The sequence below is a fragment of the Geotrypetes seraphini genome, chromosome 4, assembly GCF_902459505.1.
Source record: "Geotrypetes seraphini chromosome 4, aGeoSer1.1, whole genome shotgun sequence".
NCBI lineage: Eukaryota > Metazoa > Chordata > Amphibia > Gymnophiona > Dermophiidae > Geotrypetes > Geotrypetes seraphini.
The window spans coordinates 69,328,016-69,342,737 of NC_047087.1; the positions used below are offsets into that span (position 1 = coordinate 69,328,016).

Consider the following 14,722-nt stretch of genomic DNA (forward strand, 5'->3'; position numbering starts at 1 on the left):
AAAAATACTATGATGGTGATGCAGGAAGAATTGCATTCCGATTTTACAGCTTTGCGAAAGACTGTGGTGGACATGGGCCAGAAATTAGGCGAATTCGAGGAGCGTGTTATCGATCATGATGGTGATATTTTACATTTGCAACAGCGATGTAAGGGAATGGAGGAAAAGTATGAGGAGCTCTTGTTAAAGACTGAGGATATGGAAAATAGGGCCCGTCGTAACAACGTACGGGCCTGTGGAGTGCCAGAGCATGTTGGTTCGCAATCGATAGAGGACACTATGCGCGCCATATGTGTAAAATTTTTACAAATTGCTGATCCTACTGTAGTTCCCCCTACTATGGAGTTTGAGAGGGTCCATCGGGCAGTAGGGGGTACTCTTCTGAATCGCCCGCGAGATCTTATAACATGCTTTCATCGTTTTCCCTTAAAAGAAAAGGTACTAGTGGCGGCGAGGCAAGTGGGCCATATTGAGTGGGAAGGCGCTAAAGTTGAGTTGTATGCTGATATGTCTGCCCTCACTCTACAAAAGCGGAGGGAATTTCAGGATATTACTAAGTGCTTGATGGCTCACCAGATTCGCTATAAATGGACTTATCTGTTTGGACTAACATTTCCTCTGCAGAATCAAATTCATAAAGTTACGACACCTGAGGAGGCTAAGTTACTTCTGCGGCAAGCTAAGATGTGGTCGGCAGAGGAGATTCCCCCAGCGGTTGCCCTACCACAGCTGAGTGGGATATTGAGTCAGTCCCAATGGCAGAGAGGGGAGAAGAGCAGTCAGCGTCTTCAGCGCCATTCTGATGCAGCTACAGTGACTCTCCCCACTTGATGTGTTATGGACTGTTTAGGGTTTACTGTCTGTGGTGGAGAGAACCTGTTAGTAATCTAGTTTGGTTTGCTTTAAACAGTGGGGTTGGGGCTCTGTAGGTTACTTTGTGGGTTGGTTCCTTAGGGCTTGGGGTGAGTGTTGGAGGTCGGTTGGTATGATTGATTCTGGAGCATGTTGGGGGTAGTTGCTTGTGGTTTGTATGAATGAAGAGGTCATTGGTTATTGGGCTGGGTGAAGAGGGGAGGTGGAGTGTGCTGGAAGTTCTTCATCGTTGTGGATTTTGGGGGAAGGGGGAGGGGTGGGGGATAGAGCAGAGGGTGGGAGGTATTGGGGTAGGGAGGGATTTTGGGGTCCTGGAAACTGGTTTTGGGTTGTTTCAATTGATGTGGTATGTTTGGAGTTTTTGTTTGTTATTTTGGGGATTTCTGTTGGAATTTATGCTGGCTTGTTTCTTTGTGTTTTGCTATGGTGCGATTGATGTCATTTAATGTGAGGGGATTGAATATTCCCAGAAAGTGTCAATTGTTATTTAAGGAAGCAGAATGTTTAAAGGTGGGAATTGGATTTATACAGGAGATCATTTTAGACTGATGCATGAGCATTATCTTCATCATAAAAAGTACCCGCATATATATTTGGCCTCTAATACTGTAGCAGGGAGAAAAAATGGGGTGGGAATTTTTATAGCGCATGACTTGGCTCCTGTAGTTCATGGTGTAGTCCGGGATAAACAGGAGCACTATGTAATTGTGAAAGTTACTATCCATCAGGAACTATTTACTTGTATTAATATTTATGCCCCTAACAAGGCTCAGGGTTCCTTTTTTGAAGACTTGGGACAGGTGATGCAGGATTATGTTGAGGGCCACGTGGTGCGGGGGGGGGGGTGTGATTTCAATTTATCTTGGGACCCATCTTTGGATGATTCTGCAGGTGGGGTTAATTATGGTCATCAGGATAGGAAAAAACTTGCAGATTTTTTGGATCATTGGGGGTTGACAGATCCCTGGCGTCATCATAACCCTGGGGTTCGGGATTATTCCTATTTTTCTGAGCTGCATAATTCTTACTCAAGGATTGATTTTTGAGGGGTTTCCGCAGAGGTGTTATTGCGGGTGGATGAGGTGGAGATGGCTTCTAGAGTGTGGTCTGATCATTCCCCGATGTGGTTTTCTTTGTTATGTAAGGAGGGTAGTCATGGCAAGAAATTTTGGCGTATGAACGAGGGAATTCTGTTGGATCCTGCTAATGTCTCTCAGCTGATGGATAATCTTAAAGAATTTATTCAGTTTAATCTTACTGAGAGGATTTCTCCGGTCCTGTTCTGGGAGGGACTTAAATGTGTGATGAGGGGAAGGATTATATCCTTGGAGGCTTTTCGTAGGAAGGAGAGATATCAACAGGAGCAGAATGTTAGGGCTCAGTTGCTGGAATTGGAGGCCCAACATAAGCAGGAGAGGGGGAAAGCTGAGGTACTGAGTTGGATTCGGATTGTGAAGGGTGTCATTCAGGAGTTGGAGTTGCAGGATATTTCGCAGCGTCTTGAAATTTTGAAGCAACATTATTTTGAATTGGGCAATAAAGCGGGGCATCTTTTGGCACATAAACTTCGTAAGCAGCGTCAACAAACCTTTATTTTTCAATTAAAGGGCCCTAATGGTAAGTTATATAGCTCATCCAGAGATATCGGAGATCTTCTTACACAATATTATACTGAGTTATATAAGGAGGAGGATATAGTCTCGGACCAGGCGGTGGTCGATTATTTGGCTCAAATGACACTTCCTAAACTATCTGTGGAAGAGGCGAACTGGTTATCTCGGCCTATCGAGGAGGAGGAAACGCTTCTAGTTATTAAGGCTTTACCTTTAGGAAAAGCGCCTGGTTTGGATGGTTTTTCCAATAAATTTTATAAATGTTTTAGCTCGTTTTTGGTTAAGCCTCTCACGGAATTCTTTAATAGTTTGAATAGAGCAGAATTGCCTTGGTCGTGGAGGCTGGCTGGGGTCACGCTGTTGTTAAACCCTGGTAAGGACCCCATTGATAGAGCGTCCTATCGTTCTATATCTCTACTTGGAACGGATTATAAAATTTTTATGGGAGTGTTGGCTCATCATTTACAGCATTATCTGGGAGTTTTAGTACAGGATGATCAGGCAGGCTTTATTCAAGGTCGACAGACTTTTGATAATCTTCGCAGGGTGTTTCATATTATTAATTCTGCTCAGGTTCAGAAGGACCCTTCTTTGTTTTTAGGGATAGACGCTGAGAAGGCTTTTGATAGAGTCTCCTGGCCTTTTCTGTTTCGGACGTTGTCTAGTATGGGAATATCGGGTCAATTTTTGGAATGGGTTCAATCTTTATATGTTAAACCTTTAGCTTCCCTTAAGGTGAATGGTGCTTATTGTGCAGAATTTGAGCTTGCTAGAGGTACGAGACAGGGGTGTGCTTTGTCGCCTCTCCTCTTTGCACTAGCTATGCAGCCGTTTGCACAGAGGGTGCGAGAGTGTCCTCATATTGAGGGTATTCTTAGCGGAGGACAGGAACAGAAGATACTTCTTTTTGCGGATGATATTCTTCTTACGCTTTGAAATCTGGGGGAGTCCCTACAGGGGATTGTAACAGCTTTAGCTGAGTATGGACGGATCTCTGGCCTTAGAGTTAATATGGCTAAATCAGAGATTCTTAATCTTATGATCGGGGGCAGGATTGTTTGGATTTGCAACAGCGTTTTCCCTTTCGTTGGACGAATCATACGTTGAAGTATTTGGGTATACATCTGACGGTGAAGTTGTCTTCTTTATATGATGCTAATTATCACTTATTACAACAGGTGAGGGATGATTTGGATAGGTGGGAGAGACTTTCTGTTTCTTGGTTAGGTAGGGTTCATGTGATCAAAATGATGGTGTTGCCTCGTCTTCTTTATTTTTTTACAGCATTGCCAATTTTTCTGTCTAGGGCATTTTTTTACCAATTGCATCGTATAATTTTTTCCTATATCTGGATATGGAGGCTTCCCCGAGTTAGCAGTAAAATGCTGTTTCAACCGAGGGATAGGGGAGGTATGGCAGTTCCCAATTTTTATTATTATTTTATGGCAGCACAGTTGCGTTATTTATTAGCCTGGCAACAGGAATCTCATAGGACTTGGGTAAAAATGGATGCTTGTTTTTTTGGGTGATATATCGTTACGTTCTGTACTGTGGTATGCTTTGGGTAAACTTCGAGTTCTTGTTCGAAAGGCCAACCCGGTGGTGGGGGTTATTTTGCGTGTGTGGATGTTGTTTCGGGAGAAATTGTTTTCGGGTCGGGTGTATTTTTCCCAAACCCCTGTGCGGGTAGCTGAGGGGTTTTTGCCAGGACATTCTGATTCTCATTTTAAGATCTGGGAAGCAGGGGGGTTGGTTACTTTGGGTCAGTTTGTGGTGGACGGGGCCTTGATCCCGACCTCACAAATGCAAGAGGAATATGGATTGCAGGGGGCGGATTTACTACAATATAATCAGGTGGTGGATTTTCTTAGACGAAAGGCTTTGCCAGATCTTCTTTTGGATTCCACTGCTTGGGATAAGGTATGGGAGGCCTCTAGAGGGAGGGGTTGTATTTCTCGACTTTATGGGCTGCTTCTTCTGCATGATATACCCCCTGTGCAATATTTTGCTTATTGGGAGACACTTTTGGGTCGAACTTTCACAGCGGAACAGTGGAAGTTTACTCTATGCTCTCTCCTTAAGCCTTCTATTGCTAGTAATATGGTAGAAAATGGGTATAAAATTCTATATCGCTGGTATTATACTCCTGAAAAATTACATAGGATTAACCCTGCTATCCCAGATGACTTTTGGAGTCGCTGTTGGGCTTCTGGAACATTTGAACATATTTGGTGGGCTTGTCCAAGGGATATGGTGTTTTCTGTTTTATCGGATATTTGTGGGGTGCTCATGGTTAAAGATATGGGGTGTGCACTTTTAAATTTGACGCCACAGGGAGTACCTTCTAAGTTTTCCTATATTATTGCAACTATAGTTACTGTGGCACGGTTAGCATTGGCTGCTGCCTGGCATCAGGAGAAAATACCATCCAAACTACAGGTGGTTAATGAAATGGATTATGTATTTAGTATGTCCCAATTAACTGCTATGAAACATCATAATTTGGGTATGTTCCTGCATCGGTGGAAGCCATATATTGATTGGAAGGCTAGGTTGAATAATTTATATTTATTAAAAAACCCAGGTTTTTTTTTTTTTCTCAATCTCCTTATATACCATTATTCTTGTTTTGTTTCCGGGACCTTGGGGGTGGGGGGGAAGATTGGGAGGGTAATGGGGGGGGGGGAAGTGTCTGGTACTGTGTTTCTTTTTGCTATATATTGGCCTTGTTACAAAGAGTTATGTTACAACTGTTTGGTTTGTACTGGAGATTTTGGTATGCTATATATTTTGTATGTTTTCTATTTCTTCAATAAATAAAATAAATCCAACCCCCCCCAAAAAAAAAAACAATTTAGTTGGATGCAGATTTTAGTTAGTCAGTACTAGGCATCTGTGATTACTGTGCCTTTTGGCTCCTAACCTAGGCACCATTTGGAAGGATTAGAATCTTCTTTCCTGTAGAATAGCATATGATTCCTTATGGATAGGTTAAGCACCCAACTCACTAGTTGCTTGCAGAAGACAATCATTTTCTTCTCTTCGCTCCCTTGTCTCTCCAGACAGCGCCCCCCTCTCCTCAGTCCATACCAAAGGGGATTTCCGGTGACATCACCTGTCTGAATGGCTGGATAGAGCTTGAGCTCCAGCCCGTAAGAATTGATATTATTCAGCATTCCACAGTACATACCTCTGAGTGTTAAGCAGTTTGCTGAATCTAAACTTCAGCACTGCAGCTCGGTGAAAGGCAGTCTGCACCATGTGGGCGAGGCCTCATCTGTGGCTGCCTGTGACTCGGGCGAGAGTGACTCTGAAGCTGAATCATTACAGGATGTTTTGCATGGCTCTCCCAGTTCAGCATCATCAGCTTTGGTTGCTAAAGCAGACTTACATGGGTGGGCTGCAGAAATTAAGAAGTAGGTGGCAGAAGTTAAAGGTAAAATCAAAGACGCAGTGCACGAGATCAAACAAGAATTGGCTGATCTGGTAGCTCATGTAGAGGAGACTGAGAAGAAAATCGGAGATCAAGAGAACATGGTGCAAGAGTTGCAAACCTTAACCACAGATTCCCAAAGAGATCTATTAGATTGCATCACACGAGTCAAAGACCTAGAGAATATATCTCAGAGAAGTAATATTACCCTGAAGAACATAAAGACACTGACACTGAAGAACATAAAGATGAGGAGCAGGTGGTACATGGCACTGCAGATGAAGGGTCAACCACTTCACTGATCCTGCTTAAATTAGACAGAGTGCAGCATGGTGATTTTCCTAAGGACAATGTAGCCTGCTTGCACAATTTCAAGGATAAGGAGAGGTTATTGAGAAAAGACCAAGAGTTGGGAACCATAAGTTGGAATAATCATAAGGTGGAATATTTCAAGATTTATTTTCTCTAACGCTGCAGAAGAGGAGAAAGTTTTGTCCTGTTATATCAGCCCTAACACAAATCTCTCCAATACAGATGGCTTTTTCCATTTGGCTTGCTCATGACAATAAATGGGGTTCATAAGAAGGTGACTATTGTGTAGGAGGCATGGAACTTGTTGAGTAAGGAAGGAATGATGGCTCCAGAAAATGAGGTATCCCGTACATCAGCAGCTTTGAAGCTTATGAAATTTAGATGGCAGGCAGCTCCATAGTGATCTCAGAAGAGCCGAGCCATGGTGCACAAGGAAACTACTGATTTCATGGATGGCACAGTCCTGGTGGATACTTGAAGAGACTTGTCTTATGTTATGTATTTTATTATTGCTGTCTTTATTGTTGATAACGGCTGTAGTGTGGGGGCATGAATGATTGTTTTGGAAGGTGGGTGGGTGGGTATGCTTGTGGTGGATATTGGAGTGGGAGGTAGATGAAGGCATAGTTTGGCTGGTTTTGATATGAAAGTGGGTTTATCGAATAAGCAGGAACGGAAGAAGGCAGGGGTTGAAATTCTGTTTTCTAAACATCTAAAGGTTCAAATGGACCGAGAATGGAAAGATAAGGGGGCAGATGGATTATTTGGGTGGGTAGTTTGAATGGGATAACAATGACTTTAGTAAATTTTTATGGCTCTAATTCCAAACAAGGACATTTTTATGAGGAGCTACTCCCTAAAATCCTGGAAGTTAAGGTTGATCAATTTATAGTGGGTGGAGATTTCAATTAAGTGCTAGATCCCAGGTTGGACTCAACAGGAGGGGGGGGGTTGAGAGTCTTAAATATGATAGGAAGAATTTACACAATTTTATGGAAGTCCTTAATATTGTGGATGGGTGACATTGCCAGCATTGGGGGGGGGGGAAATAACTATTTGTTTTATTCATTGGTACATAGCACATACATTCATATAGATCTTCTCTGTTTTGACAAGAGTTAGGGTGGGAAGATTTATGCAGCTACCATCAAGGATATTGCTTGGTCAGATCATGCACCGGTTTGGGTGGATCTCTTGTGCGGAACCCATGCTGTTCAACATCTTCATTAAACCACTGGAGAAATTCATCAGAAAACAAGGATGGGAATGCTATATCTATGTAGATGATGTCCAACTGGTCATCTTGCTGAAAAAAATGGGACGTGATAACCAAGTGGAAGATCAACAAGGTTCTAGAAAAAATATTCAGTTGGTTCCAAACGAACAGACTAGTAGCCATTGGGGAAATAAAACCAGAACTACTTTTAATCAACAAATGGGGTGGAAACAGCCCAAGTTACCAACTAACTCTGAAAGGCAACACCATTAAATCATCCATAGAAGGAGTGAGAAACCTAGGAGTATGGCTAGACTGAAACCTGGACATGATGATACACATCCAACGCATCATGAAAAACACTTATAGAAAACTCTACTGGGTCAGAGGACTAAAACCTTACCTAACCCATCAAGTGATGTCCAATATAGTAATTTCCCTGGTACTCTCAATTTTTGACTACTGCAATGCAATTCTGCTAGGCATCCTGAAATATATAACCAGACATATACAAATAGTACAAAATGCTGCAGCTAGATTTCTGCTGGGAATATCAAAGCAAACAAATGCCATCCCACTACTGAATTACCAGGGCTCCCAATTGAAAGCAGGGTGAAATTCAAGACCATGATGCTTTCATACAAAATCATTAATCTTTCAGAATCACAATATCTAGCAAACAGAATAAATAACCATTAACCAAAAAAAGCTTCTATGGCTCAGTAGTTAAAGGCACTTCTTACATCTTCCACCAGTAATGGGATCAAATCCACACAACCCCCCCCCCCCCCCCTCAGTACTCTAATAACTTCTTGCAGGATTTGCAGGACAAGGAAGAAGCACTGTGGATCAATTTGGAAAAGGGAATGGTGAATATATTTACATTTAGAATATATCTAAAAAAGGGGAAGTTTTGCTAATAGGTGATTTTAACATGTCAAATGTTGTTTGGGGTATCTCTATTGCGGGGACTTCTAGAAGTAAGGAGATTTTGGATGCTCTACAAGGAAAACTGTTCCGCAGTTGGTAGTGGAACCAACACAGGAAGGGATCATACTGAACTTAGTGCTTACAAATGGGGAAAGTGTTTCTGATGTTACAGTGGGAGAGCAGAACCGCGTGAATAGAGATGGAAGAGTTATAGACCCTGATCAATTTTCAGAGGGTTGTGTTTGTGAGGAGCTAGCTAAAATAAAGGTAGAGAAAGCAATGGGGCTGGATGGTGTACATCTGAGGGTGCTGAAGGAACTTAGAGAAGTTCTGGTAGCTCCACTGACTGACATTTTCAATGAGTCTCTAAAGTTGGGAGTGGTACTGGAAGACTGGAGAAGGGTAGATGTGGTACCTCTCCACAAAAGTGGAAGTAAGGAAGTAGTAGGAAATTACAGACTGGTAAGTCTAACTTCTGTGGTAAGCACATTAATGGAAACACTTTTAAAACAGAGAATGGTCAAGTTTCTGGAATCCTGTTGATTAGAGGATCGGAGACAACATGGATTCAGTAGAGGTAGGTCTTGTCTGACAAATCTGATCAATTTCTTTGACTGGGTGACCAGAGAATTAGATAGAGTATGTGTGCTAGATGTGGTGTATTTAGATTTTAACAAAGCCTTTGACAGTGTTCCACACAGACATCTAATAAATAAACTCAGTGCCCTCAGGCTGGGTCCCAAAGTGACAGGCTGGATCAAGAACTGGTTGAGTGCAAGATGACAGAGGATAGTAATAAATGGAGATCATTCTGAGGAAAGGGATGTTACCAGTGGTGTGCCTCAAGGTTCTGTTCTTGGGCCTGTTCTTTTTAACATTTTTATAAACGATATTGCTTAAAGATTGTCGGGTAAGATTGTCTCTTTGCCGATGATACCAAAATCTGCAATAGAGTAGACAAGCCAGATGGTGTGAAGAAAGACCTGGTGAAGCTTGAAGAATGATCTGAAATTTGGCAGCTAAAATTTAATGCTAAGAAATGCAAGGTCATGCATTTGGGCTGCATAAACCCAAGTGAATGGTACGGTTTAGGGGGTGAAGAACTTATGTGCACGACAAAAGAGCAGTACTTGGATTTGATTATATGCGATGATCTTAAGGTGGCCAAACAGGTTGTAAAGGTGACAGCGAAAGCTGGGTGTACAATTCTAGAGGCTGCACCATCAAAAAGATATTAAAAGGATGGAGTCGGTCCAGAGGAAGGCTACTAAAATGATGCGTGGTCTTCATCATGGGGCATATGGGGGCAGACTTAAAGATCTCAATCTGTATACTTTGTAGGAAAGGAGGGAGAGGGGAGATATGATAGAGACATTTAAATACCTACATAATGTAAATGCGCATGAGTCGAGTCTCTTTAATTTTAAAGGAAACTCTGCAATGAGAAGGCATAGGATGAAGTTAAGAGGCTCCTGAGTAATCTAAGGAAAAACTTTTTTACAGAAAGGGTGTTAGATGCATGGAACAGTCTCACAGAAGAGGTGGTGAAGACAGAGACTGTGTCTGAATTCAAGAGGGCCTGAGATAGGCACGTGGAATCTCTCAGAGAGAGAAAGAGATAATGGTAAATGCGGATGGGCAGACTAGATGGGCCATTTGGCCTTTATCTGCCAGCATATTTCTATGTTTCTAACTTATGCCCTTCAGAGACATTAAATAGAAAATCATCAGGAAAAGAATGTTCTCGGTGATGGCCCCAATGTGGTGGAACTCCCTTCCGAGGGAAATAAAACTAGAAAAGAACACCAAAAAGTTCAAGAAAGGAATAAAGACAATACTTTTCACAGAACTCTTTAGCAAATAGAGAAATAATTAGGGGAATAGCAACATGGAGGAAACAGGTTACTACTCACTTGGAACATGAAAAGGTAGATTCACAAATAATAGAAAGAAAGATGAATATATGACATACAGAAACCATAATAATACTATATGTACATACAGTAGATGAAATATATAGGTAAGACATACATATATATAACTCATGTTTTGTTACACCTTTACTGATGCTCATGTAAACCGCTCTGAATTGACTCCCCAGTCATTAGTAGCGGTACAGAAGCTTCCAATAAACATAAACATATTCAGCCGGAGGTGGAAAATGTATTTTAGCTGCTGATGGTACTAGTCCCGGATATTCAATGATAGGCCATCTACAGTATGGGCACTGGTAATGAATATCTTGGTTTAACGGACCAAGTACCTCTTATGCAGTTAAGTGTGAACATCTAGTTTAAAGAATTGTCCCTTAGGTGTTGGCACTTTTTTCCCTGAGGGACTGACAGCAGTGCCTCTATAGCAGTGGTCTCAAACTCAAACCCTTTGCACGGCCACATTTTGGATTTGTAGGTACTTGGAGGGCCTCAGAAAAAAATAGACAATTTTGCATGAGATAAAACTTTTTATAGTTTATAAATCTTTCCTTTTGGCTAAGTCTTAATAATAATATTGTAATTTATAGCTAAAGAGACATATGATCAAGAAACTGTTTTATTTTACTTTTGTGATTATGGCAAACATACCGAGGGCCTCAAAATAGTACCTGGCCGCGAGTTTGAGATCACTGCTCTATAGTTTCTCCTGCACCAGGCTGACTAACAAGTAAAGATTAGGCACTGAATCCAGGTTTCTCACATGGTAACTAGATAAACTGCTACTGAGCTATCAAGCTAGCCCCATGGGTAATTTATTTTCAGTTCATTTATAATTACCCATTTTAATATACTGGCTGAGAAACAAGCTGAAATATACAAATTAAAATAAACAAGTGACTAAAAACTGAGATAGAAAAAAATAGCTAGAGTAGAAAACTGAACGCTTCTACAGAATACTTGCTTAAAATACCTTTATGACTCATAAATAACACATTTTCTTAAATGCGGAGTTTATTTTGTGACAAGCTAAAGTAAGTAAAAACTGAGATAAAAATTTAATTACGTAGTCTTCAATATATTTACAGTACTGTGTATAGCAGAAGAACAAATGTGGAAAGCACATATACAGTGGAAGGAATATAAAAGAAAAATATTTGACTTTTTTAAAACATTACTTACGAACTGGCAGAGTCTGAAAGATCTCAGTTTTGCTATATTCCCCCTGTCCTTTTCCATTCACAGCTGACACTTTAATTTCATAGGTTGTATTTGGTTCCAAATTGCTCAAAAGAACAATAGCTGTAAAGAAATATTCAAAAGGATTTCTTTCAACATTAAAATGGTGATATTAGCTACAACATGTCATAAAAGATAACAGAATTACAATAATACTCCATGTTTTCCATTAGCAACTATGGTCTTGATTTAATGAATTTATTGATTTAGAGAAAAAGGCTTTTGTTTAAAATCTGTGCCACTTTTCACCTTGAATATTGGAATACAAAAGTATAATTGTTTCATAAAACCTGATAACCCATGTCTAAAGCCAATGCAATGGTTTCAATTAGGTTAGCCTCCAGCTCTTTACAAGCTGAGTAATGGACGGAGGAGGGACAGTATGAGATTGTAGGGCAAAGCAAAAAGACTGCTCTTATTAGGAACACTTCACCTAGGGAGTTACTACTGTAAATCAGAAAAGAGTTCCAAGTTCAAAGATTGTGAAGGGAAAAATGGTAGTAAGGCTGTTTAGTGGAGCTGTAAGTAAAGAAACCCCCCCCCTCCCCCCCACGTACATACAATTTGCCTTCAGAAGCCTTCTAAAAGACTAGTGGAGGCAGGAGAGCACATTCTAACCTGCCTGCTATTGCAAAAAGCTACGCTAAGTGACTTGTTGTTAATTTTAAAGAACATTATGAGCCTTCTGACCACTTAAGGAAGGGGGGGGGGCAGAAGTAGGGTTGCCAGATTTCCACTTTAAAAAAAGAGGATACTTGGCCCTGCCCCGTTAAACCTCAGCCCCACCCCGTTCTGTCTCCAGCTCTGCTCCATTCCGCCCCCAGCCTCACCCCCTCATGAACCTTCCCAAGCTTGGGGCCATATCTGGAGGGCCTCTGCACATGCGCGGCCATCGAAGTAATGACATCACACTCTTGCGCGCATTCATGTGACATCATCATGTCGACATCAGCGTATGTGTAGAGGTCTCCAAACGTAGCCCCGATCTCAGGAGCTTCCAAAACCTGGACAAACTTCCAGGTTTTGGATATCCCTCCAGGCACCCAGACAGTCTTCTAATAAGAGAACATGTCAAGGTTTTCCAGGACGTCTGGTATCCATAGGCAGGAGGATTCTAGCCCAGAGGTCCTTTTTATTGATCCTGTATTGATAGATCACACTTCACTTAGACCTTACATTAGCTGATGTGGGCTAGGATTATAACTCAATTTTATCTTTCAAATATAGTTAAATGCTTGCATTAATAAGCTGTATTTTTATTTCATCCATTTGCATATGACAGCTCATTTAACATTCCCCCCCCAGGAATTTTTGCATGAACTTTAGCACAAGCACACTAACTAGATGTGGCTCCTAATGTTGAGTTCTGCTTCTAAATTGACTTCTTTCAAATTTATTAGGAATGATCACTTATATTTAAACTTAAAATTAAGATTGGTGATTCAAAAATTTTATGGAAGGATTGGTTAAAAGCTGGAATTAGAACATTAGAATACGTATGTCCCAACAATAAATTTGCATCCTTCTTCCAGTTACAGCAGACATTTGGTTTATCGGGGAAACAAAACTTTAAATGGATACAATTAAAACAAGGGTGTCCAATCTTTTGGCTTCCCTGGGCTGCATTGACTGAAAAAAATTTTTCTGAGGCCACACAAACACTAACACTAGCCGATGAACAAAAAAAAGGTTGAGCAGGTCCCAAATCTGCAATCACTAATATAGAAGATGTATATATCTAATAATAAACCTTCATTAAAGGGACACTGTGGAGAGAAACCCAAAAAAGCAGAAATGCTTTCCCTGACTGAGTGATTCTCCACATGCACCGCTGACAGTGGGAGCAGCCACAGGTTTCCGTATCCCCATTCTGATGAGCAGGGATGCGTACTCCTGGTTCTCCCATTCATTTCTACTACGGTGAGCCTCTTCAGAGGTGATCCTTATCAGAGTGGGGATGCTGAATCAGCTGTCAGCAACGCATGTGGAGGATCTTTTAATCAGGGTAAATATTATTGCTTTTTTGGGCCTCCCACTTTGAGCTTAGACTCCCTCAAAATGAACATCTCCCCTGCTGTAGCTAGTAGGGATTCCCAGGCCTCACCAACTGACAGCCACCTCCTCCCCCTCCAACTTCCCAAGTTCTGCAGCTGGCAGCGATATTGCAGAGCTGCTGCCTTCTCTCCATCCCCCCCTTTGGCTTTCATGCATGCATGAAAGCAGGGGCAGCTTGAGGATATTGCCATTGCCTGCAAAGCTTGGAGATTTTAAGTTGCCAGACTGGAGGAAGATGTCTTCAGTTGCCAGGGCTTGGGAATCCCCACTAGCTCAAGTATTTATAAATTGTACTCAGGCAGGGAGAAACTTTGGAGCCCAGCCACTAATTGTGGGCTCCAGTCCCTCCCCCAAATCAGCTGTATATGACTACACCACTGAATACAAAAATAATTGTGATGCACATATCCCAAAACTAACATATTCCAGTTAATAAATTCAAAATAAAACAATTTTTTCTACCTTGTTGTCTAGATGTTTTGTTTTTCCATCATCTTTGTCCCAGTTTCTCTTTCTGCTTTTTCTCTATCTTCAACTAATTCTCTTTCTAGTGTCTGCTGTCCATTTTTTCTCCTTTTCTGTCATTCCATTTCCTTCTTATGCCTATCTCCAATGTATTGGAGATAGGCAATTGATTTTTTCTGTTACAGCCCCCCAAACTTGGAACTCACTTCCTATTCACTTGAGGGAAGAACACAACTTAGAAAAATTCAAAAGTAAACTAAAGAGCTTTCTTTTTAAAGACGCCTTTGAAAATTAGCCATTTAGTTTTCCAACCAATTTTACTTTTTCTCTCTAATTTTATTGAAGTAATTTTTAACTTCCCTTTCCTTCTATATCTCCCTTATATGTCTCTTTAACTTTTAAATAATTTGTAGTTCTTATCCCTCTCTTCCCTTATGTTCTTAGTTTTGTTACGTTTGTCAATAGTCTTGTCAGACATGATTTTTCTTATTTATTGTTTTGTTCCCCACATTTTGTAATTTTATTATTATGTACATCGCTTAGAATTATGATTAAGTGATTAATCAAATCTTCATTAAACTTGAAACTTAAACTTTGAACTATTGATTTTTCCCTTTCAGCTTTCTTAACTTTTTCTTTTCTGCCTCTGTCCACT

At 41.0% G+C, this 14,722-nt stretch overlaps 1 protein-coding gene across 4 annotated transcripts in view; it reads right to left on the reverse strand.

Annotated features, from left to right (window-relative positions):
- The window catches only part of NCAM2 (neural cell adhesion molecule 2), a 600,622-nt gene that overhangs the window by 117,391 nt on the left and 468,509 nt on the right, over positions 1 to 14,722 (reverse strand). For all 4 annotated transcript variants that reach the window (XM_033943261.1, XM_033943263.1, XM_033943259.1 and 1 more), the window contains one exon: positions 11,491 to 11,610. In XM_033943261.1, the coding sequence (XP_033799152.1) occupies positions 11,491 to 11,610 (120 nt within the window). The remainder of the gene's footprint in view (positions 1 to 11,490; positions 11,611 to 14,722) is intronic.